This window comes from Triturus cristatus, chromosome 4_2 (genome assembly GCF_964204655.1).
Source record: "Triturus cristatus chromosome 4_2, aTriCri1.1, whole genome shotgun sequence".
NCBI lineage: Eukaryota > Metazoa > Chordata > Amphibia > Caudata > Salamandridae > Triturus > Triturus cristatus.
In genome coordinates, this window is record NC_140586.1 from 763392373 (window position 1) to 763417982 (window position 25610).

At 43.1% G+C, this 25610-nt stretch overlaps 1 protein-coding gene across 4 annotated transcripts in view; it reads right to left on the bottom strand.

The window, feature by feature from the left end:
* The window catches only part of LOC146835006 (sodium/glucose cotransporter 4-like), a 736053-nt gene that overhangs the window by 171150 nt on the left and 539293 nt on the right, over positions 1–25610 (bottom strand). For all 4 annotated transcript variants that reach the window (XM_085602666.1, XM_085602670.1, XM_085602669.1 and 1 more), the window contains one exon: positions 7575–7790. In XM_085602666.1, the coding sequence (XP_085458792.1) occupies positions 7575–7790 (216 nt within the window). The remainder of the gene's footprint in view (positions 1–7574; positions 7791–25610) is intronic.

The following is a 25610-nucleotide window of genomic DNA, read 5'->3' on the forward strand; positions in this document are numbered from 1 at the left end:
TGGCGGTGGTTCCGGCTTAGAGGGAGTTGCCGTAGTCCAGACGGCTGGTGACGAGGGCCTGGGTGACCGTCTTCCTGGTCTCGGTGGGTATCCACCGGAAGATCTTTCGTAGCATGCGCAGGATGTTGAAGCACGACGAGGAGACTGCGTTGACTTGTCTGGTCATGGAGAGGGTGGAGTCCAGGATGAAGCCCAGGTTGCGTGCGTGGTCTGTTGGTTTGGGTGCGCTGCCTAGGGCGGGGGGCCACCAGGAGTCGTCCCAGGCGGAGGGTGAGGATCCCAGGATGAGGACTTCCGTCTTGTCCGAGTTCAGTTTCAGGCGGCTGTCCTTCATCCATTTGGCTACCTCTTTCATCCCTTCGTGGAGGTTGGCTTTGGCGGTGGCGGGGTCGTTGGTGAGGGAGAGAATCAGCTGGGTGTCATCGGCGTAGGAGATGATGTTGAGGTTGTGCTGGCGTGTGATGTCTACGAGGGGGCTCATGTACACGTTGAAGTGGGTTGGACTGAGCGAGGAGCCTTGAGGAACGCCGCAGATGACTTCGGTGGCTTCAGATCTGAACGGGGGGAGGCAGACTCTCTGTGTCCTTCCGGCGAGGAAGGAGATGATCCACTCCAGTGCCTTCTCCTGGATTCCGACGTTGCTGAGTTGCTGCACTAGTGTACGGTGGCAGACAGTGTCGAAGGCTGCGGAGAGGTCTAGGAGGATGAGGGCCGCTGTTTCTCCGTTGTCAAGCAGAGCTCGGATGTCATCGGTGCCTGCGATCAGGGCGGTCTCGGTGCTGTGGTTGGCCTGGAAGCCAGACTGCGAGAGGTCGAGGGATCTGTTCGTCTCGAGGAAGGCGGCCAGCTGCTTGTTGACGGTCTTCTCGATGACTTTTGCAGGAAACGGGAGCAGCGAGATGGGGCGGTAGTTCTTGAGGTCGGTGGGGTCGGCTGATGGCTTCTTTGGTAGAGCGCTGAGTTTGGCGTGCTTCCAGCTCTCCGGGAAGGTAGCGGTGTCGAAGGAGGTGTTGATGATGTCCCGCAGGTGGGGTGCGATGACAGCGTCGGCCTTGTTGAAGACGTGGTGAGGGCAGGGGTCGGTAGGAGATCCGGAGTGGATGGAGTTCATCGTGCGGACGGTGTCTTCGGTGCTGATCGGGGTCCAGGCGCGGAGGGTGGTGTTGGGGGGCGTCGGTTGAGTGCTGACGCTGTTGTGTATGTCCGCGATCTTGTTGTGGAAGTAGGAGGCGAGGGAGTTGCAGAGGTCTTGTGAAGGGGTGATGTCGTTGTTACCGGCGTAGGGGTTGGAGAGCTCTTTGACGATGTTGAAGAGTTCCTTGCTGTTGTGTGCGTTGTTGTCCAGTCGTTCCTTGAATGCGGTTTTCTTGGTGGCGTGGATGAGTTGGTGGTGTTTTCGGGTGGCGAGCTTGAGGGCAGTCATGTTGTCCCGTGTTGGGTCTCTGCGCCAGGTTCTCTCGAGGGCTCGGCAGTTCTTCTTGGAGCTCTTGAGTTCGCCGGTGAACCATGGGGCTTTCTTGCTACCGGGTCTGCTAGTCAGGGTCTTCAGAGGGGCGAGGTCGTCTGCGCAGTCGCTGATCCACTTCGTGAGGTTGGTGGCCGCTTGGCTGGGGTTCGTTGCGCTGGTGGGTGGGTTCTTGCTCAGGGCGGTCGCGAGCTGGTCGGCTGTGATCTTGTTCCAGCTTCTGCGTGCAACCTGTTGCTGGTGGTGGTGGATCGTGGTCCTTCTGAAGCTGAAGTGGACGCAGCTGTGGTCCGTCCAGTGGAGTCCGGTGGCGTGGCTGAAGGCGATGTCCTTGCTGGATGAGAAGACGGGGTCGAGTGTGTGTCCGGCGTAGTGGGTGGGGGTGGTGACCAGCTGCTTGAGTCCGAGGTTGGCGAGGTTGTCCAGCAGGGTGGTGGTGTTGCGGTCGTTGTTGTTCTCCAGGTGGAAGTTGAGGTCCCCGAGGAGGATGTAGTCAGCGGAGGGGAGGGCGTGCGGGCTGATGAAGTCGGCGATGTCTTCGCTGAATTGTGTGCGTGGTCCCGGAGGTCTGTAGATGAGGGTGCCTCTGAGGGTGGTCTTGGGGTTGATGTGGACCTGGAAGTGCAGGTGCTCGGCGGGTGCGAGGGTGTCGTCGGTGTTGGTCGTGATGCCGATGGTGCTCCTGTGGATGATGGCGAGGCCTCCTCCGGTGTGGTTGATGCGGTCCCTTCGGATGATCTTGTAGCCGTCTGGGATGGCGATGGCAATGTCGGGCGTTGAGGAGGCGTTCATCCAGGTTTCCGTGAGGAAGGCGACGTCTGGGGCTGTGCTGTCGAGCAGGTTCCAGAGCTCGACGGCGTGTCTGTGGACGGAGCGGGTGTTGAGCAGGATGCATTTCAGGTGGCTGCTGCTGTTGCTCGTCTTGGTCTTGGTTGGTGCTGGAGTAGTGCAGGTCTGGATGCAGGTGAACTTGCAGGAGTTGCAGCAGAAGGGTCCGTGGGTGCGTCTCGGGGTGGCTCAGTAGCATCCTGGGCTTCGGCCGGCATTGAGTGCGTTGAGGGTGGCGGCGTCGTACGTCCGGCGGGTGGGCTGGGGTCTGCGGGGGCCAGGGGTCCTGGCACTGGGCACGGTCCAGGCGCGGACGGGCGTAGACGGGCTTACCTTTGGCGCACCTTCGGCGCTCAATCGGTGCTCCCGCTGCGCGCGTCCGCTGCGCGGTCGCTCTGGGGACGTCATAAGAAGGGAGCCGGTCGGGAGGGTCTGCGGGGAGGCGGGAGCGCGAGTCAATCGGCTGGCGGGGGGGCGGGGCCACGGGCTGGGGCGGCAGGGAAGCTGGAGCGGGCTTGGCGGCCCTCGGGTGGCTGGGGCTGCGGAAGGCTGGTGTGGGCTCGGCGGCCCTCGGGAGGCTGGGGCTGCGGGAGCAGGCACAGGCACAGGACGTGGGGGTGACCAGGCCGGAAGGCGCAGTGGTCACTCCCTGGTACTGGTCAGGCTCCCCTTAAGAAGGGAGCCGGTCGGGAGGGTCTGCGGGGAGGCGGGAGCGCGAGCCAATCGGCTGGCGGGGGGGCGGGGCCACGGGCTGGGGCGGCGGGAAAGCTGGAGCGGGCTTGGCGGCCCTCGGGTGGCTGGGGCTGCGGGAGGCTGGTGTGGGCTCGGCGGCCCTCGGGAGGCTGGGGCTGCGGGAGCAGGCACAGGCACAGGAGCGTGGGGGTGACCAGGCCGGAAGGCGCAGTGGAAACTAGGTTGTAACTATACCTACTGGCGACGCCAAAAGGTAATATATATATGTTATGCATTTAAATTTTTATTAGTATATTGCATTTTATCTAGGTCATAGAGGGGCACAAGAGATTGATCTTACTATTCTGGAATGATATGTATTTTTCAATGTTAGAGGATGTTTTTTAAAGGTATTACCAGCACATTGCACTTCATTCTGTGCTTAAAAAAGGCTTGGGAATATAGTAGTAAAGCCATAACTGACCCCTGTATTTTACAGATGATGTTTATTTATTATAATTTCTTTTTATCATTAATCGATTTTTACTTTTCATGATGTCATGGATTGTACTATGCTTCTGCGCAATAATAAAAATTAAAAAAGAGGTAATGTGGGCATGGAATTGCTGGAATCTACTACAACCATTGCAATCTTGCACAAGAATTGGGAAATTCACAGGAATTCCGAACCTGGAATTGAATTAGTATTTCAAAGTTGGGAGGTGTGTAGGGTGCTGATGACATGGAGCATTTTCATGCTTACATGACAAAGTTGCCCTTCTCAACCCTCTGTATACAGGCAACTAAAACAAACCTTAAAAACAATGCTAAGAAATTGCAGGCAACTCGGACAATCACCTGCGGAAAATAGAAAACTGTCAGACCCTCAGAGGAGGAAAACTATTTTAAGATCTGTAGGACACTGATCAACAGTAACTTTGGGCCCGATTCACAAAAGTAATCTGAGACAAAATCCTAACTTTATGACTTTTGATACACACAAAGGGAATTTAGGAGCAGTAAAGTTAGGAATCCTAACTTTAGAATCCTAACTTTATTACTCCTAAAAAGTTAGGATTCCTAACTTTACTACTCCTAAATGCCAATTGTGAATACCGAAAGTTATAAAGTTAGGATTTTGTCTCAGATTACTTTTGTGAATCAGGCCCTGTGATTCTATGGGGAAATTGAAGAAATTATGGGAGAAAAATGTGGGCCTGCCCAATAAGTAATACACTTGAGCTTATATATACCATAGGGGTGACTATATAATATGAACTTACGATATGCTGGAAGGTGGTTGATTAGTAGGTGAAGGTAGGTACTTACAGCTATTAATAACACCGCAATGACAAATATGGTCCAGTCAAGTCTGGGTAGCTTGGCTCACAAGCAGTCAGGCTTAACTTAGGAGACAAAACATTTAAAAACACCAATAACAGTACATAAGTGAGAACCACACACAATAAAAATGCAACACCAATTATAACAATAGGAAATATTTTTATGATTAAAATGTCAATGACAAAAATCCAATGTAGGGAACCAGAGATATGAATTTTTAAAGATTAAATGCTTTCTAGTGCCTATAAGCCAAAAGCACCAACTTGAGAAATCTGGTCGCGTTTGACCAGGACAAAGTCAAAGTTTCAGGACTACCAGAGCGGAGCGCGAGTAGAATACGGTGAGCGGTAGGGCCCGGGCAAGTTTTTACTTCTGATTTTGTCACTTTTTTGGAGCTTTCTCTCTCAACATCGAGTGAGGCTCTTCTTATGGCTAGGTTGCAAGTTGATGATGACGGCTTCCTTCAACCGGAAGCTTCTTTTAATACCTGGAGGTCTCGTCGATGACGGAATCTCGAGAGCTTTAGCGCAGCAAACCTGAATCTTAGGCCGAGTTGCGGTTTGACGTCGTTTGCTTGACTCTCGATGATGGGTCAGTCAACTTATGGAGCTTTTGATGGAAACTCTCCAAATGGTCTCAAACTTCTGGATCTTGTTCCAGTAGGGCCTTCAGGGGTCTTGATGTGTCCACAGCACCAATCCAAAGGGCCAGAAGCTCTGAGCTGCTCCTTGGGAAGTTGGGACTACAAGACCCACAAGGCACCTGGTCAAATCTTTGCAAGTCCAGGTGCAGCTAGTCAGCTGGGTTCTTCTTGATGGAGCTAATGCAGGTGGAGCTCTTTTCAGTTGTTGCTTTCAGGGAGTCTGCTACTCAACCTTTTAGAGAAAGGAAACTAAGGTTCTTCACTTGGTGAAGCCCAATGTGTGCAGCAGGTGAAGTCCTTAAAAGTGCTGGTCTCTTGGTGCAGACCATCAGATCAACAGAGCAGTCCTTCTTCTTGTTTCTTTCAGGTAGGGATCTGAGTTTCTCCATGTTTCTGGGCTGGCAAGAATGGGGTACCCCTGGCCACTTCACACCTCAGAGCAGTTTGGCTGAGCCTGTCAAAGACTGGCCAATCAGGAGAGGCTGCTCCAGTGCTGGATTTAGGTGCATCAGAAAAGCAAGTTTTTATAACTTCTTCGCTGTCACAGTTATAATAAATCTAACCTTGGCAAGTTAATGAATTTATGTATTATCTATTATTTTGAAATTATTTATTATTACTGTAGCCCACTTCTGTCAATAGTTAACTTTATCAATGTTAAATAAAGCCTTCCCATGTTACCCTATGGATCTAATGCACTACAATGGGGGACATATACATCATAGTTTATAATGTCCCTGCTTATTTTAACATGATGCCATATTCTTGGGGCACCTAGGGTAGACCCTGTGGGTTAATTATATAAAAAAATAAGGTAGTTTGAGACCTTGGAAGTACTTTTAATTCCACACATGGACATTATTTTAAAAGCAGCCAGCAAGGTAGGGCTGGATTTTAAAATGCCAGCAGGCATCACAGCAGTGCACACTTAAGTGCATTACATCTACTGGGCCTCTAGACCTACATGCCCTACCACTGGGGGCTAACAGGTAGGTTGTCATGCAAACTATAATTACACCTAATTATCATACACCTTTTAAACAGAGCACGGGCCCTCAGCCCGGTTAGCAGGGCCCAAAGCAAAATCAGAGTCAGTATCCACAAGTATCAGTCGAAAAACATATTTCAATGTATTCAAATCAATGGCTGCCGCCACAAAATATGATAGTTCCCAGGAAGACAGGATTTGTATCACATGCTGATTGTGGTGTTCCTAAATGGCTGCCAAACAATTGGTCTCTTGGTTCCTAGGCTAGGCCTGCGCAAATATCTTTTGTCTATATAAAAGTAGTGAAGAAATCGTATATATGCTTTTTACTCTTAATGTGGGGAATCTGTAGATAAGATGACAACCTATGCTTAATGTAACATGTTACGTAGCTGAAAGCTTTACTACTTATTTCTATGTTTTGTTGTACTGATTAATAACTTCTGGAATGCACAGAAACAACCATTAGTTGTGTGCTGTGTGTCAATTAGATGTTCAGTAAACTAGACACAACTAAACTAATGGAGCATTAAAGAAAAGGTCACTTTCCTTGTGGTCTAAGAGGTCAAAGAATGCTTTTCTTGTGCCCCATATGATATGATGTTGTTTTAGTTTAGTTTTAATATTACATAGGTTATGTCAAATAGATGTTTGTTCAGAGACCCTTCTAGCTCAATCCATGATTAGGAATGCAGTGCTAACGTTCTGCTGTTGCCCAGAAAGAAACACATTTGTCAAGAAGTACATACAGTCTTGTTGAAAATCTATAATTTCCGAATCTTTGGATACTATAGTAACATAAAAAGACTATGCTGTGGTAACTGGGTGGATTCCCGTCTAAAAAACAAAGGCAGGTTGCCTTCCCCTGTTGCCTAAAGTACTTATTAGTTTGTGTCCTTTTTATAAAATTCTCCATCTGCTGCCCTGTTTTATCCCACTGGCCTAAATTCATTAATTTTACACACGGACAACATGGGTTGTTTGCGTTATTGGATTGTTTACATTTTGCCAATTACAGTACCATCAGTACCATCCAATGTAACTCCTACTCGGACCATTCTCAGATATGCCTTGAATTATTGTCCTTCAACCTGGAAAGGGCCTCACATTGAGCTTACTTTAGGTTATATCTCACATTTGATCATCATCATGTGTGCCACCACACACCGCGACTCAGCAAAGTGATCGTGAAATTGCACAGTTCCTGTAAACAGGCAGAGACACAAGAACATCAACTTTTTTGAACTTGGAAGCACCATCCTCTTTGAGAGGTACAGACTTACCTGCCGATGTTACTATAAGTAAATATATCACTTGTTAAAGTTCTCAGTTTAATCTGGCTTTGTTCAAAGCAATTAATAAACTCATATTTCTGTGACTATTGCTTTTTTACGTCTGTTTGGGTATATCACATCTTATATTCATATGGACAAGAAAGAATGGGAACAATCTTCAACTTTTTCATACAATCTTATGAAACGTTTGACTGTGAAGGTATACTGTATAATATACCACCTAATTACCTTCCCTAACAGCGCACACATAGGAACTCACACAGAAACCACATTTAGAATGTTCTCACCACAATTTCCCCCCAAAAAGTAATCAATTCTAAAAGTGTCAAATATGCTTACACTCTCATCTGGGATTGGAGGGGTACATAGGCTCACAACTGTACTGATGATGGCAGTCAGTGCAAAAAGGATCAAAGCGAAATGAAGGTAGTGGATATCTTTCAGAACAGAGGGACGTGTGTCCACCTCACCACAATGCGGTGCTTGATAGACGAAGTCCATGATCAGGCGTATTGCTCCAACAACCAATCCAATGACGAGACCCCAAAAAGCACCCTATGAAACAAAGACAATTAAAAATAAGGATGGGACCCCTGAACCATACAGTGTGAGATATCCTAGAAGGAAGATATTAATATTTAGAGAAAATCACATACTTTTACAGAGCAGCCAGGTTTAACCACTAATACACATGAATACCAATAGTTTAATGCATTATTGCCAAACAATGGAAAAGGAAGCATTGAAGAAATTAAGTTTAACAGTAGTTTTGTGACTAATACATGGTTGCAGTAGAGCCCACTATCAAGCTCAATCCAACACTTTATAAAGAAAATGTATTTTCTTGAAAAGAGAATCTAGCTTGGTTAAAGAACTAATCATAATTCACAGTTAAGAGGAAAATGGATGGATCACCAGGTAAAATAGTGAATTTTAAAAAGAAAACTGGAAACTTATCCAAGCTCATGTGTAGATGAAGACGGTGATATATTGGTTTGAATAAAAAAGTGAACATTACCTGTGAATACTTATAGAGACAAGATATGCATGTCAATGAAATCATTTGGTTCAACAAACTGTATCATTAAAGATTGGGTGCCTATTCACAAAGGTAAATTTACACATGAACACACCTACACATGTCTTCTTTTGTCTATTCATCATTTCCGGGTGTAAATTTACTACAAAGTGTGGACATGGAACCTAATTTACAAATTTATATTGCTACTAGTAACTTTTCACACATAAGCACAGTTCTTTACCACAGAGGCGGAGACATCCTATGGTAAATATAGAAAAAGTGTAAATAGTGAATTATATTGTTAAAAAAAGGTAACAATATTATAGGCTAAATATTAATATAAATTAATGTTATCCATTTATTTCAAATGTAGAACAAAATAAAAATATGCTTCAACACTACTTACTTCAAGAATAACTTTATATCGGTTCAGAGAACCATAAACGTTTCACATTAGAAATATTTACATTTAAAAAAACATCATAATGTTTCAGCAAAGGCAATTAAAAAACATCATATTACTTCCTTAAAAAAAGGTCATACCCTGATAATTCTATACCAATTTCACTCATAAGGCTTTCTAAACATGACAGAGCCGCTAATAAAGTTTGCTACAGCGATGCAGATATCGGAGAAGGACAATGAGTGCAAATAATTAAAACCTTCATCACATGAACAAGGATGAATATTCATTAATAATGGAAGCAGCAATCTGATTCTCTACGACTTATATAATGTCCAAAATAATACAACTAATTTTATTTTATTAAATATGTAATTAATATAAATATAATAAATGGAGTTAATATACTAAATTGAATAACATGAAATGTTTATGTTTTACTTTTTTGAGAAAACCTTACCTAAAGTAAAATGTATTTATTTATTTATTATGTATTTAAAACATTCTAAAAGTTAGGTATACAATGAATTCATTATAATACATATGTAATGAACCAATTTTATGTAAAAGAAAATGAAGTTACATTTATTTAACTAAAACATTTTATTAAAATATTTTTGCCTGAAATAACAGCATTATTTCCTAAAGGGTTCTTTTTTAGGTCCCGGCCTCCATTATATTTATTGGGACGGTTGTGCAGTACCAGCAGATGGCCATGTGTGATGCTTAGGGGTGGGCGAAATTTGCGTAGTCGCGCTACGCAAAGCTCTGCGAAATGGTAAAAAATCTCCGCAAGCACACAGACTTCTGCGAACATGCGGAATTGCTTGTTCCGCCTGTTCGCGATGTTTTTTTCCTGTTCGTGAACGCTTTTTGCGTGCTCCGTGGAAATATCTTGCAAACACGCATTTTGAAAGGGCGAGCAAGCAAAAAATTCAGCAAAGCCACAGATCGCGGAATTTTTGGCAATTCCGCGTTCTCCGCGGAGCGCAAAATTACCCAAATTCCACATATTTCGCGAGCGGAACCTAATTTACCGCCCAGGCAGAGTGATGTTGAACATACTCTAGGTCTGATCCAGAGTACATTTACTACTGTTTTGGGCCCTTTTTGGATGTAGTAAATTTTGAGGTGCTGGTTATGAATAGTAATCGGCTAATTGTTTTACAGCTGGGTGTCTTTTCTACCCAAAATCCTGCCTTATCCTGCCTTAAGCCCCTAACATTTAGTACTAAGCATTCCCCATTTTCTATCCACTCCCCCAGTCCATTTCACATTTACCAATTAGTAGTAAATTTACGTGTGTGAGGATAGACCCAAAACAAAGATAGTGCATGTGAATGTGGAGATTTCCATCCATAGGTTTGTGAATTGAATTTTATAGTATTTGCTGTTAAATGCAGTTTATGCATCAGGCCATCTGTATGTATATCAACAATTTAATCCTGAAAGCAAATGGTAAACATTGACGGTATGGACTAAAATGGAGAAACCTTATTTAGGAAAATCTGTCAAGGCCTATATTACATCATTTTAAGAATATAACAATCATTTGGCATGAATCCTAGTAGAAGCACACAAATTAATTGAAAGATACAAAGCGAAGCTGTAGAATGTGTGGCATGCAAAGGGGTTGAAAAGCAACCAACATAAACACACATTTGTGCACATGCTAATATTAAATAAAAGCGGATAGCTTTAGTGTAGTAGGTGTACTGCATTTGCAAGAGGAATGCAGCATGATTATTCAGGGCTACATACCATCAATGAATGAATGAGGGCCGCCCCAGAGAAAATACTTTTTAGACTATAAATGTATTTATTTATTACAGCAATTCTTTGAAGCCAGTTTGAAAGACAGAAAAATGGTACACAGTTTCCTGAAAACAGAAATTTGAAGCAACTCAAATAGAATATATGCGATCACTCATGAAAGACTGCATGGAGGTCGAGGCAAAGAAAGAAGATACTGAGAGATGGAAAACAGAGGATAGGTTTGGGTATTCAATTAAATCATTGACTATTGAGACACCGGACAGCAACACAACCTACAAAAGCGCCATCCGCAGACAACACCAACTCATCCGAACCGCCAAAAGGACTTCAAAGAGCACATTGACAAAAACGCACACAACAGCAAAGAGCTCTTCAACATCGTGAAGGAACTTTCCAACCCCAGCTCGAACGACATCCAGCCATCACAAGACCTCTGCGACTCCCTAGCCACCTTCTTCCACCACAAGATCGCAGACATCCACGACAGCGTCATCAACCAGGCCCCAGACAGAGACAGACACCTCAGAATCACCGCCCCCTCAGCCACATTGACCCCCTGCTCTCCTGGACCCACGTCAATGATGAAGACACCATCAAAATCATGAACACCATCCACTCCGGCTCACCATCTGACCACTGCCAGCACCACATCTTCAATAAAGCAAGCTCTACCATCGCACCCCATCTCCTCAAGATCATCAACAGCTCCTTCAAGACTGCCACCTTCCCGGAGAGCTGGAAGCATGCCGAGATCAACGCCCTACTCAAGAAACCCAAGGCAGACCCCAAAGACCTCAAGAACTTCCGGTCCATCTCCCTCCTCCTGTTCCCGGTGAAAGTCATCGAGAAGATTGTCAACAGGCAACTGACCTCCTTCCTCGAAAAGAAAAACATCCTGGACCCGTCCCAATCTGGATTCCGCAGCAACCACAGCACTGAAACACCCCTCATCGCCGCCACCGACGACATCAGGGTCATGCTGGACAATGGAGAAACCGCAGACCCCATCCTCCTGGACCTCTCGGCCACCTTTGACACCGTCTGCCACCACACCCTCCGCATACGCCTCCACAACACAGGGATCCGCGACGAAGCACTGGACTGGGCCACCTCCTTCCTCACCGGCAGAACCCAGAGTATCCGCCTCCCCCAATTCCTCTCTAAAGACACCAAGATCATCGGCGGCGTACCCCAAGGATCGTCCCTCAGCCTGACACTCTTCAATGTCTACATGGCACCGCTCGCCAACATCGTTTGATCGCATAACCTCAACATCATCTCATACGCTGATGACACCCAGCTGATCCTCTCCCTCACCAAGGCCCCCACTACCCCCAAATGCAAGCAGCAGACTGGACTATGGCAACGCTCTCTATGCAGGAATCTCAGCCAAACTCCAGAAACTACTACAATGCATACAGAACGCCTCTGCACACCTCATTCTCGACATCCCCCGCCACTGCCACATCACAGCCCACCTGAAAGACCTCCACTGGCTCCCCGTCAACAAGAGGATCACCTTCAAGCTCCTCATCCACGCTCACAAAGCACTCCACAACACCGGACCAGCGTACCTCAGCGAACGACTCCCCTTCTACACCAGAACCACCAGCTTCGCTCCGCTGACCTCCCCCTCGCCACCATTCCCTGCATCCGTTGAGCGACTGCCGGAGGCAGTTGTCTCCCACCTCGCCGCAAAAATCTGGAACACCCTCCCCATCCCCCTACGACAGACCCAGGATCTGCTGGCCTTCAGGAGACTTCTCAAGACCTGGCTGTTTGAGAAGTAGCAGCACCCTTGCCTTGAGACCTTCACGGGTAAGTAGTGCACTGAACTGGTTGAGTGATTTATTGATTGATTGATTGAGTGGATCAAGAGAAGAAAACACTTAAAGTCAATACGCAGATAGTGGAATCTGAAATGGAATGATAACAGTAGCTGAAAAAGCTGAGCAGGAGGTGGAGAAGTATCAGTATGATAGGCAAGAGAAAAGAGAGGACAGACAAATAAGATTTGAATAGTTTGGAGAGAAACAATAAAGTAGTTTTGGAAGACCGACATATATCAAGCATTGGCAGAGCCAATCGGTCAGGCCTTTCAGATAGCTTCATAACCTCAAGTAATTACTAGATGTCCTTCTTGAGTCAGAAGAAACAGAGAGAAGTCTTTAATAAGACTGCAACCTTTTAAAATGTTACTAGATGTCCCTCTCAAGTCAGAAGCAACTGCTTAACATGCCTGTCACGAAGTTGCAATAACTAACGCTTTTGCTAAATGACCATCTTGATTAAGATGCAACTGCTTCAAATGTCCTTTAGAAAGTTCAGGGCGTATGGCTTCAACATAAAAATGTACATATCCATCTTTACTACTCTAATAAATTGTGCATAGTTTTGACAGGATAAGTAAATAGCTAATGTTGATAAATGATGATAAATTAATAGCTCAACTTGTGCAGACAATAATTTCACAAACCTGTAAATCCTCAAATTGTTACTAGAGGTCCCTCATGAGTCAGAAACTAAATCTTCGGAACTCTTTCCTAGAGCTACAGTTCCTCAGGGCATTACTAGAATTCAGTCTTGGGTCAAATAAGAGAGCATTGAAATTCTTTCAAAAAGTTGCAGTTCCACTAGTCGTTACTAGAGATGCCTCTCAAGTCAAATGCAACATCATTGATATTCTTCCATGAAGGTGCAGTTCTACAGGTCATTACTAGGTGTCCTCTTTGAGCCAAATAAAAAAAGCATTGAAATACTTACATGAAGCTTTAGTTTCACTATTCCTTACTGAGTCAGATGCGAAAGCACTGAAATAATTACAAGATACTGCAATTCTGATAGGTGTCCCTAGGGAGTCAGATGTGAAAGCAATGAAATTCTTTAAGGAAGCTTCAGTACCATTAGTTGCTACTAGGTATCCCTTTTAAGTAACATGTAAAAGGATGGATATTCTTTAATGAAGGTGCAGTCCCACAAGTTGTTACCAATTGTCCCTCATAAGTCAATTGAAAAAGCACTGACATTTTTACATGAAACTGTAGTTGCACAAGTTAATATGGGGCATATTTAATAAGGTTTCATGCAAAGCAACAAAACAAGGCAAGCTCCTGCGGTGTGTGAAACAAGGAGAGCAGAAATGCGCCATATCAACTAAGGAAGTGACACCTTCTGCACAAAAACAATCCTTAAAGGCATTTTCTTTTTTCTACGTGTGATGCATAATGCATCACACATAGAAAATAAAGTAGCATGGAGAAATAAAGGTGTTCCTCCTCGTCACACCTAGAGCTGGGAAGTGCAGCAAGTTGACACATTCCCATGTTTACAAGTCTTTGTAAAACTGGGAATTAGCCATGATCCATGTATGGATGTTTGGGAACACCCACACCTAACCTAAGGAATGCCTCCCTGGTGCAAGGTAATGTAAGGTAGCGCTATGCGTTGCAATACATTACTATTTTTTTGTTTACAAAGCAATGAAAGGTGGGTCAAATCACCCCTTACATGGCTTTGTAAATCTCAGTTAATTACCTGCATTGGTTTGTGACAACTTAGATCATGCAAGGACAACACAAAGTCCTTAGTATATCTTGGCCTTATGAGTCAAATGCAAAAGCATTACAATTCTTTGATGGAGTTGCAGTTCCACAAGCCGTTACTAGCTGTCCCTCTCAAGTAACCCTGGGCGTAGTTTGTGTAATAGCACTACACGTAGCTACATGAAGTACACTTTGAACTATATGCAGCTACACAAACTGAAAAGTGTGTAGCTGTTGGCACTGTGTGCTTGTCTGCTCTGTGCAATAATTGCAAGTTTCATCTTGCACAGTGCAAGTTATGACAAAATAAGCATCTCTGTCTTTATACGCTACAATGCATATAGTCATTTCACAAAAGTGAAAATGATAAATTAGCAAGCAGTGAGAGAGGTGATGATTTTGGGATCCTCCCTAACCTAGGGAGAGAACCAAGCAGATGCCTTGAAAACAAAAAGCACATCTTGTTGAATGATAATGCATAATAATTAAGAGTGGAACTTGTTTGATGTTATTTATATATTTCTTTACTGAAAAAAAAACAAAGGTTGCAGGGACGTTATAGTTAGGCTCAGATTTTTCTCACACAAAACCATACAAATTCAGCAGTACTAGTTGCCTGAGCTAACTATACTTTATGCCCCTGCAATGTGCTGCTTATGAACTCACATATTACATCAGTCATGACATGGTCAGTAACATCACTGACTACATCACTCATTACATCATCCAGTGAGTTGAAGGGTTTTGTAAATGTTTCTGAGACTTAAAGATATATACTATGCAACTGCATAAGTTAAATAACTATTCTTTCTGTACTACTAATGCTTGATACTATTTCTAACATATGTCATCTTAATGGATCAGTGACTGTTTCAGTGTGTGAGTGGATATCTGAGTGGTTATACGGGTGAGTGTGTGGGTGTGTGAGTGGCTGTATAGATATGTCAGTGGGTCTGTGAGTGGCTGTATAGGTCTATCAATGGGGATCTGAGTGGCTCTGTGGGTCTGTGAATGGGGTTGTTAATGGTTTTCTAAGTGTGACGAGTGGTTGTATGGGTGTGTGAGTGGGTGTATGGGTGTGTGAGGGGTTGTAGGGGTATGTGGGTGAGTGTGTGAGTGATTGAGTTGAAATGTGAGTGGTAGCTTGAGTGAATGTTTCAGTGGGTGTGTAGTTAAGTACATTTATGTGTGAGTTGCTATATTGGAAAGTGAGTGTCTGTGTGAATGGTTGTATGGGTGAGTAAGCGGGTATGTTTGTGGTTGTGTGTGTGTATGAATGGATCTGTAAGTGGTTGTGTGGGTGTGTGATTGATTATATGGGTGAGTGGGTGGCTGTGCTGAGAGGCTGTATGGGTGAGTGAGCGGGAGTGTGATTGGATATATGGGTGAATTAGTGGATGTGTAAATTGCTGTATGTGTAAGGGTGTGGTTTTGTGAGTGGCTGTATCAGTGGGTGAATGGGTGTGTGAGTGGCTCTATGGATGACTGAGTGGGTATGTGAGTATTTGTATGGGTCTGTAAATGGGTATGTGAGTGGTTATGTGGATATGTGAGTGTGTATCTAAGAGGCTGTATGGGAGTGGGAGTAGCTCTGTAGATGATATCATCAATGATGTCATCAGTGATTTCATTTGAGATGCCATCAGTAATGTCACTGACCATGTCATGAGTGATTTAATATGTGAGGTCATAAGCAGTGTATTGCAGAGGGTAAGTAATAGTTAGCTCATGTAACTATGACTGATGAATTTCTATGGTTTTGTATGAGTGAAATCCGAGCCTACCTATAACGTTCCTGTAACCTTTGTTTTTTCAGTGAATTTTAAAGGTTTTTTAACTCTATTCCTAACTATAACGTCTCAGTAACCTTTGATTTTGAAGTGAATTTATAGGTTTTCTTTAATGTTATTTCCTATAACATCCCTGTAACCTTTGCTTTTTAGTGAATTGCAAAGGTTGTTTTAATTTCATTTCCTAACAGTAACCTATTACCTTTGAAAGTGTGTGTGTGAGTGGCTGTATAGGTTGGTGAGTGGATGTCAGAGTGGCTGTATGGGTCTGTGAGTGGGGGTGTGAGTGGTTTTTTGGGTGTATGAGTAGATGTGAGAGTATCTGTATGGATCTGTGAGTGGGTCTGTAAGTAGGTTTATGGGTCTGTGGGCGGGTGGGTGAATAGCTGTATGGGTCAGTGACTGTGTGTATTGGTCTATGAGTGGGTGTATAAGGGTCTCTATGGGTATATGAGTGGGAGTGGGAGAAGTTATGAGGGTGTGTGAGTGAGTGTATGAGTGGAATTGTGAGTCAGTGAGTGGGCATGCGAGCAGTTGTATATGTCTGTGAGTTGGTGCTTGAGTAGCTGTGTGATTGGTGTTGGGGGTTTGTGAGCCACTGTATGGGTTGTGTGAGTGTGTATGAGATTGCCTGTATGGGTGAGTGAGTATCTGCATGGATCTGTAAGGGGATGTGTGAGTGGCTATATAGGTGTGTGAGTGGGTGTGTGAGAATGTAAGTTGGTATGTCAGTGAGTGTATATTTATAAAAAAAATTGGAGTCTGGATCTGTGAATCCACCTGAATCTGTGAGGATCCAGGTAGATCTTGCAGGAGCCATGATCCTTGTGTGGTTAAAAAAGGGTTTTGGACAATTTCTTGCCCATGAGGCGTCCCTCACAGACCCCTCCATTAGTCCCAAGGGGTCAGGGTACTTTTCACATGACCACTTCTATCACTTTTTAAATTTAATTTTTCATGCTGGGAACCAAGGGTTGATGAAGAAAATGGTGGCTGCAACTTTCCTCTCAAGTTGCGGCTAGCCAATCACAACATTGCTGTTGGGACGTGGATCTGCAAATCTAAAGGGTCCGTGGAGGATCCATATCCCTAGAGATACAAATTTAGTTTTCATTTATTAGCTCTAAAACCACTGAACGGAATTGTACAAAACACAAAATGGTTACTTTCTGGACCAGGATCTACCTTTTTGCTAAATGTGGTGTAATTCTGTTCAGCAGTTTGGGCAGTAGTCAGATCTAAAATACCAATGGGAATTAACATGGAAAACACACTTTTTTTGAGCCTTCTCTTTTTAACAGTCCCAGCTTTACAGATCACCCCGAAATGTTCCATACACATCTAGAATCAGTAATGTACTTATTTGGTAAAATCTTGTGAAGATTTGTCAAACAGCGTGGAAGTTATAGGCAAGTCAAAAAACACTTTCCTATGGAAAGTCGGTCCTAATTATAACTATCTACTGGCGACTGCCAGTAAGTAATTATTCCCACAGTGACTAGGACCAAAATGGCACTATTACTGACCAGGATGTAGCTGCACCATTGGAAAAATCAAATCATAGATTATATACGTTCAAAATATAAAACTTTTGGCATGTTCCCAGCAACAGACTCGAAAGACTTCTTTATATTTAATCAAAGTTGCCTTAGTCTTAAATAGATGAGATATGTAACTTTAGGAATGTTACTTTTACCCTTCTTAAAGTTGCTGGAGGCTAAAGTGCATTATCTCTCCAGCAACTACGCAGCATGCCCATTGTTGGAATCAAGTGTGAAAGAGGTGTGAAAACAGCTCCAAGAGCAGAGACAATGGCCTGGAAGTAGGGATGCCTTTCTTTCTCCTGGCAAGAAGACTAATTGGGGTGGGCTCAAGAACTTATTAACTTCAAAGGGGCCTACCATGTCACTAGCAAATATTAGGGAAAACCTGGAAAGCCCAAGCCTTGGACTCCATGTTCAGGCTGGAACCATACAGTGTGGAGGGAAAGCTTTCATCCAGGCTGGTTTTGAGTGATCACAGAGGAGGACCTGCTCATTACCTCTGGGTGAGCACACAGGCACTACACAAGGGGAGAAGGGTTTGCTCATATTGGATTTCGAGGGTAGGGGCATTGTGGGACTGTTTGCAATAGGACAAACAGGAACTGCCAAAAATGTAGGTAAAGTTGCCCCGAGAACATTTAATGCACTGGTTAGGGAATGCCCAAGAGTCTTCCCCACCCACAGCATGGTGAACCCTCAAAGCTGTACCCTCACCCAGTCTTCCTCAGAACACTTTCTGGATCTGCAGAAGATCAAAAGAGCTCTGGGCATGCTGTCAGTATCTTGAGAGGAGCCCTAAAAGCCTGGGCCTGCTCCCTCTTGTACCTAGGACAAAGAAGATGACTCTAAGGGTCAGTTGGCCGGTCTCATATGTGGCTACGGGGACCCAGCAAGCTACAAGAGGCCTTTTCCTGGACATATCCAGTTAACAAGTGGCAACTGGACCTGGACTGGACTTTATTTGACACCTTGCAAATCTCGAAGTGCTGTTCCCTGAGGTCCTTAGGAGCATAATCCAAAGGATGCCTGGGCAACAAAAGAAATTTGAAAACGTTTTCTCCTGCGCTTTAGAGAGACTTGTGAGAAAAAGTGACTGACCAGAAAGTTCTACGGCTTTGGATTGAATTTCAGTTTCATTCTGGTCATGGCTACAATCAGCTCGAAAAATGACTAAGTACTATTCTGTGTTGGGAATTAGAAAATTTTCAGCAAGAATCCTCCAAAGCTCCATAGGGCACAACCTGCTTTAAGTTCCAGCCTTGGGTTCCCCAGCAGCAGCTTCAGTTTCAGCGGCCCCCATTCAAAGAAGATTTTCTTCTCAAAAAGTGACAATGTTATTTTTTTGCACGTGCATTTGACCTTTTGTGGCTTCCAGACATTCACTTGGATCAATACACGTGTTGTTCTCTTCTTTGCATTGTCGCTGTTGGCCACAAATGTTGCCTAAGTCTGGGTCTACCGCCTCTAGAGCCTATTGTTTTTTTTATTTAAAACCTGGTTGTGACATTTTATTGTGTTTGGTGTGATTTTGTTCTACATGCAATGCTTTACACATTGCCTTTGATTTAAGCTTGACTAGTTTGTCTCATGTTACCAGGAATTGAATGCTGGTTTGTTTTATTTAAACTGTGTGATATCTAGTAGTGGTGGCCATATTCTTTTCCACCTCAAACAGTAATCCACTTCTCTACATTTTCACGCAAAAATCAGAAAACATAGAAAAAATACATAGATCTGAAAGATATATGTGTGAACATGAGTGTTAAAGTAAAAGGAAGAAATGATAAACTGTAAGAGAATAGCAGCAGTAAACAAGTAATCGACCAAAAACCAAGTCCTAAGGAGCTTCATATGTAATACGATAAGAAGAGAATATGAGTACCTTCATTATGGCTGAGAAGAAGCAGCAAAAAAGATAAGAAAGGAAGGAACTAGTTTGATAGAGTTACAAGAGATTACACATGTACATAGAGAGTGAATACGAATAGAGTGATTCACATTGTCAAAAGCAGCAGAAAGAATCAGAAAGATGAGAATAGAGGAATGCTTCTTTTGGCAAAAATGAAATCAGGTTTTGGAAACTGAAAAAGTGCAGGCTCTGTAGAATGATCGGAGCAGAAGTTGACTGAAATGTAGAAAGAAGATTATTTAACTGAAGAAAGATTAAAACCTGAGCCAAACTGATAGATTTAAGAGTATTAGAGTGAAAACGGAGCACAAAGAAAGGGTGGAAATTAGACAGAATATTACAGTCTAAAGAATGTTTCTTAAGAAATAGAAAACAATAGTGAGTTACAGCAAGAAGGTGAGATCTGTACAGTAAGGCGTGAATTATAGAGAAAGCAGAAATGGCCCAAACAATGTTTAAACTAGCTTTGCCAGAGACGTCGGTAGAGCATCATCAAGAGGAGAAAGTATATCTCCGGATAAGTAAGAACAAACATCTACCTTGAAAGGCGGTCTACAACGGTTGGTACGAATGAGCGCAAATGTTTGAAAGTTGAAAAGATCCAATTGACCATGAGTGTGTTTTGAAGGAAGACTGTGACTTCATAGATCAGACCCCTTTCTTAGGATCCTCTGCCTCCCTTCAAAGAAACACTGTTCTGTTGCACATTCGTAAAGCAACAATGCGTGTGACATAATTTAGAGTTTGCTTTATTTCCCTATTCCCAAGACCTTATAGGGGGTCTCAGGCTCACCAAAAATAGGTGTCAGAAACCCATTCAGAGGGCCATGGGGCATGTAGGGGTTACTGGGCCTAACTTTGGAGGGCTGGTGTCTTTTACTACTGATGTCCAGGGGCTCAACCTACTATGGATACTATGGATCCTAATCAAATGGGCCACGTGCCTTTTCTGCCTTTGACTCTCAGTGGTAGACATCAACGTGCAAGCTAGGGCTGCAAAGGGGGAAGTGTAGATACAGATAAGAGAACAAGGCTGATACTACAAAAAGCACACAGAGGCAAGAATAAATCAATGTCCAGCCAAATACACTTTTTTATATCCAAAATAATAAAACAATTTCTAACTCTAATCATTCAAAGAAAGACTAAAGCACTCACAGACAATATCACATTTCCCCCTTTCTGTTGGGGCCTAATGTGTCAGTTGCAGGTCCCTGTTCCACCCGTTCCTCGCAGTGTGATCATGGTTATTCTCCGTTTACTGGTGGTCCCATCCAGGAAATGCTTATGAGCAGGATTTATTTCAAGAGTCCCCTCTTTGAATACAGTCAAAAGTGTCTTAGCACTGCTGCTCTTTTAGTAGCAAGTCCCCCAGCATGCAGGAGGCTCGTAATGGGTCTTATCTGCACTATCAGGGAGGAAGCGTGCAGCGTCTTGAAAGGCAACCGATCCTCAGGCACTTTCAGCAGCTCTGGTCCTACTCAGAGGAGTTGACTTAACACAGACTTAGTGGCAGCACTTGATAAGCACAGTCTCTCTCCTTAGTCCACACAGTCATGCTCCAGCAGCAAGCATATGTGTGCTCCTCCTGAGGGGTAAGTTTCCACTCTTCCAAAGGGGAGGGTGATTCCAATGTTCTTGATCTCAAACCCATGGAGGTGGCAATGCTCCAATGGTGTCCACAGGGTCTGGTCAGTTGCAGTTCTCGTTGTTTCTGATGATCCGCAAGTAACCACTGCTCAAGGTTCATGGGCTTCTACCAAATCCACATAGCACAATTATTCCAGGCAGCCCATCATGGCATAAATGGTTGCCGCACCACTGCCACACAAGGTTTCAGCCCTTACTTCACTGCAATCCTTACAACGGTGGCCCTTCCTGGCATACAGGGTTGTCGCTATGTTGTTGAGCAGGCTTCAGCCCTGATCCCAAGGCAGTCTTTTCCACAGTGGCCCATCCTGACTAAAGAGGTTGCCGCAATGGTGCTCCACAGGATTCTGCCCTTACTGCATGGCAATCTTTTTACATGGCTATCTTCATGCAGCCCACTCAGTCCTGCACTTGGACAATGTCTCGATTGGTGCTGCAGTCATCTTCTCAAACCTCACATTGGGAGTTTACTTGACAGGGCTCTCCACTGGACCTTGCTCACACCAATGCTCTCCTGTTCCTCACAGGGGACATTGATCTTGGCAAGCAGGCAGGTACTGGTGCCCTAGGCTCCAGAGAAGGTGTTCTAGGTTTCCCTGGGTGATGTCCCTTCACCTAGTATGGAGACTAGAAAGCCTTGATACTGAAGTCTTGTAAACTTTCCCCTCCTCACATAGCCCATCTGACCACTAGGCACATGATAAGCTTTGGAGTCTCAATCTCCCCTTCTTATGGTTCATTACTAAACACCAAATGTGATTCAGGGTCTGGGTCTTTGATGTTTTCTGCTGTGGTACAGCTTCTTTGGAAGTACATACTTCTCCTCCACCTCTTCCTCTTGAAAAGCCATCCATCACATCAGGAGAGACTCCGAAGCTGATAGTCCCACAACACAGACCTTGAGAGTGACTAGAGATCACACCTGGATGTCAGCCACAGGGATATGTGCATCAAAATGTTAATCTCTGACTTCCATCTCCACTATTTATAAATACCTTATCAGGCCCATTTCCTTTCTGAGTTATGCAAGGCCTCTTCCTTGTGATCACTCACTGAATCAAAGAGAACCCTTTGAAGTGCACAGGCAGAGCAATCCTTTCCCTTCTCCAGAGTGTCCCACCCAGCTCACCAGAATGCAGCAATACACACATCTGTAACTGGGGTTTCCTCTACCTCCTTGTGTCTTCTTTCAGCAGGTCTAGGCCTCCCAAAATGGAACCTAGTGTCATCCATGTAGATACCATTACAGGCACACTTGAACTCAGTGGATGTGCACAGCACACATGCTGTCCAGCACTGTTACCTCCATGTATTGTGCCACCACAGGCACCCATACACTCAGAACACACATTCACTTTGCATGAACTAATCACTTTCTGTATTGTCCCACTTCCTGTCACACCTACACCGGGCACACAAATTCTCCATACATGCTCTGCACAACACTATACCCTTAATGTACTGTAGTCCTCGCAGGCACACATACACCCAGTACATGCACTCACCATGCACGCACTGCATAGCACTACATCTTTCATGTACTGTGTTTTTCGCAGTTACACATACACCCAATAGATGCATTCATCATACACACACTACACAACACTGCTCTATACCAGTATTGTACACTACCCAGGCATACATAAAACCAGTGCAGAGTCGCCACTCTGGCACAGCATTTCAAAACTAACTGATGTAGGCCAAGGGTGAGTTAAGCACACAGCAGGGAAACTTTAACAAGTGAGTGAGCCTGTAGGCCTATTCCAGGGACACAGCTTAAAAAGGACCTGTTCAGTCTTGATGCTTAACTACTAATGAAGGCAGTAATCTTCCACCACTATGAGGGTAAGTCTTTGGGCACCCCTCTCGATCCAACATGACTGCAATCCAGGAGGCAGGCCTCTATCATGGGGCACACATATGATCCGAGGTTTCCTATGACAACAATAATCAGCATTAGGGATCCAGACAATAGTACAGCTGGACACACAGGTTAAGGGTAAACACCCATTACAATGCAGAGGACTTTTCTGTCCCAGCAGAGGGCACAATATGGGGCATACACAAATTAAGTTTGCAGTGTAGGTCAGAGTGTACTATCTGTGGGTTATAGAAGAGAGAGCTTCAATAACTCCCTGTTGCTGGATACCTCTTTCACTTACACATTTTAATTATTCATAAATTAATTCTTTATAACCAATTCCTATCCTAATATTTCACCCCAGACTATTTGGAACTCATTTAAGTCTACGGCTAAAGAAGTCAATATTTCGTACATCTCAAAAAGAAAATACTTTTAAAAAAGCACTAGAAATTATGAAACATAATAAAACCTCAGAAGATATATATTTTACTACCAAATCTGAAACACCCTTAGATAATTTAATCACATTCCAATTCAATATATCTTCTACTAAAATGGTGCCTCTTATCGACCTAAATCTAGTGGTGAATATTATGGAGGCCAGAATAGAGTAGAGAGCTCTTGGGTAATTATCTTAAAAGAAAAAACATTGAGTCAAAATAGAATCCATTCTACAAGATAGCTCCTTTCTTATATTCAGAGAAGCTGAAATATTAGCTGAATTTTCCAAAGATTATAACACTCTCTATACTCCCTCACGGAGACATTATACATCATTATTTATTATCCACTCAAAAAAAAGTTTAACAGTCATACTGATTTCTCCCCTTTGGAAAGGTAACTCTCTATAAAAGATATTATCACAGAAATTACATTGATTAAAACAGGAAACTGCCCTGATTGGTTGATTATTGAATTTTATCTTCATTTTTCTGAGATTTTATTTCCTAAAATTAATCAGTTTATTTTGCTATTTTATAAATACCAAATCGGTCAGAGGTACCTTCCAAAATGCGTTAATTTGACTCATACCTAAAAATAGTAAAGACTCTAAACTATGTAAGAACTATAGATCAATTTCCTTAGCCAATTCTGATTACAAAATATTTACTAAAATTATAGCTCTTCCACTTGACCCTTTATTGCCAACCCTCCTAGTAAAAGAACAATCAGGCGTTATCTAGGGTAGACATGTCTCAGATAATGTCAGGCCATTCTTTACTGTTTTAAGTAAATCCAAATGAATAAGCAATTATTGGCAACTATCTCTGTAGATGCTGAAAAATCATTTACTTGCATTGGTTTTATTTTTCAAACCATCTCTTGGTTTGGTTTTGGTCCCAATTTTATTTAATTGTATCTCTTGTTCTATATGCAGCCCCCAAAGCTTAAATGTATGTTAATGGTCTAATCTCCCCCTCTTCTTCATTACAGTCAGGCAGGAATTTCCTTTCTCTTCTTTACTCTTTATTATCACACTAGTACAGTTTCTTGCAAAGGTATGACAAAACCATGATATACTTGGTTTTCACTACGGAGATAAACAAGCAAAGGTTGTGTTTATGCTGATGATACTCTATTGTGTGCATTCAGTCCTGATTCCTCCCTCTAACCATTCCTTACAGAAGTTAAGAGTATTGCTGCTCTTTCGGATAATAAACTTAACTCAGACAAATGCAAAATGATTGCACACTTTATGCTTTAAAGAAGATTTTGTTCACTCTAATTTTGACTTGAATCCATCCATCTAAAACCAAGTATTTAGGACTTCGGTTTACAGACTCTATTAAAGAAACTATTTCTTTTAATTTACAGTTATAACTAAATTCACATTGTTAACCTCCAAATGGCATCTTTTGGTTTTTGTCCTGTTAGGGTAGGCTTGACTCTAGCAAAATTAGCCTTGTTCCTCTTGTTCTCTTTCTCCTCTCTGCAATTTCTATATTACCATATATCATTTCTTTAAAAAAATGTATTCCATTTTATCTTCATTTCTCTGAAATATTAAACAAAAAAACCTGCATGTCTCTTCTCTAATGGAAATGAAATAAAGAAATAAAGAACAAAGAGGTGCCAATTTTCCATATTTTTAGTCCTAGCACGATGCTTTCATTCTCAAACAAACTTCACATTATTTATCAGATGCAAATTTATAATCCTCTCCTCTTTGGTTAGATATTGAAACATTCTTTATACATCATTTCTTCTTTCAAGAATTCTTGTCTTTCACCCAAAAATATACCTTCCTATGCCTTCCTATCAACAAAAATATTGACAAGTATTGCTCTTTCACCATTCAGACAAACAGCAAATTCCTAATTCATCTAAACGATACATTAATTATATAAAAATGAACAAAATAGCAATTTTTTGAAAATCTTGGTGAGGGTAAGGTTTACTTTGGGTCGATCACATATTCAATTTGATTTTTTTCTCCCGGCCACTAAGCACGATTCCGTTTTAACTTTCCCCTCTCTTATAATGAAAAATGTAATTCCTTAATTCACACTAGCTTACAAACCATGTCCACACTCCCAGCACATAATTCCACTCATTCTCAAAATTCTCAATTGTTTAATTTTCTCTCATTATCCCTTCCATCTACTCATATATACAAAGACATCAATAAATCCACAGACAACAAAAATAATCTAGAAGTTGAACTATAATAGAACATAACCTAAACATATATTGACCTTCTACACTTTAGGATAAAATATGGCTAGAACTTTGCAAAAGCTCCTGATCAGAGAATGCAACTCAAAATATTCAATCTGATCTTCATAATATAATTTTTTCCTCTACTCACACACATGAATTGTGGTTGAAAGTATGGAAACAAATCAACTCTATTTTTAACACCGCTGTACCTTTCT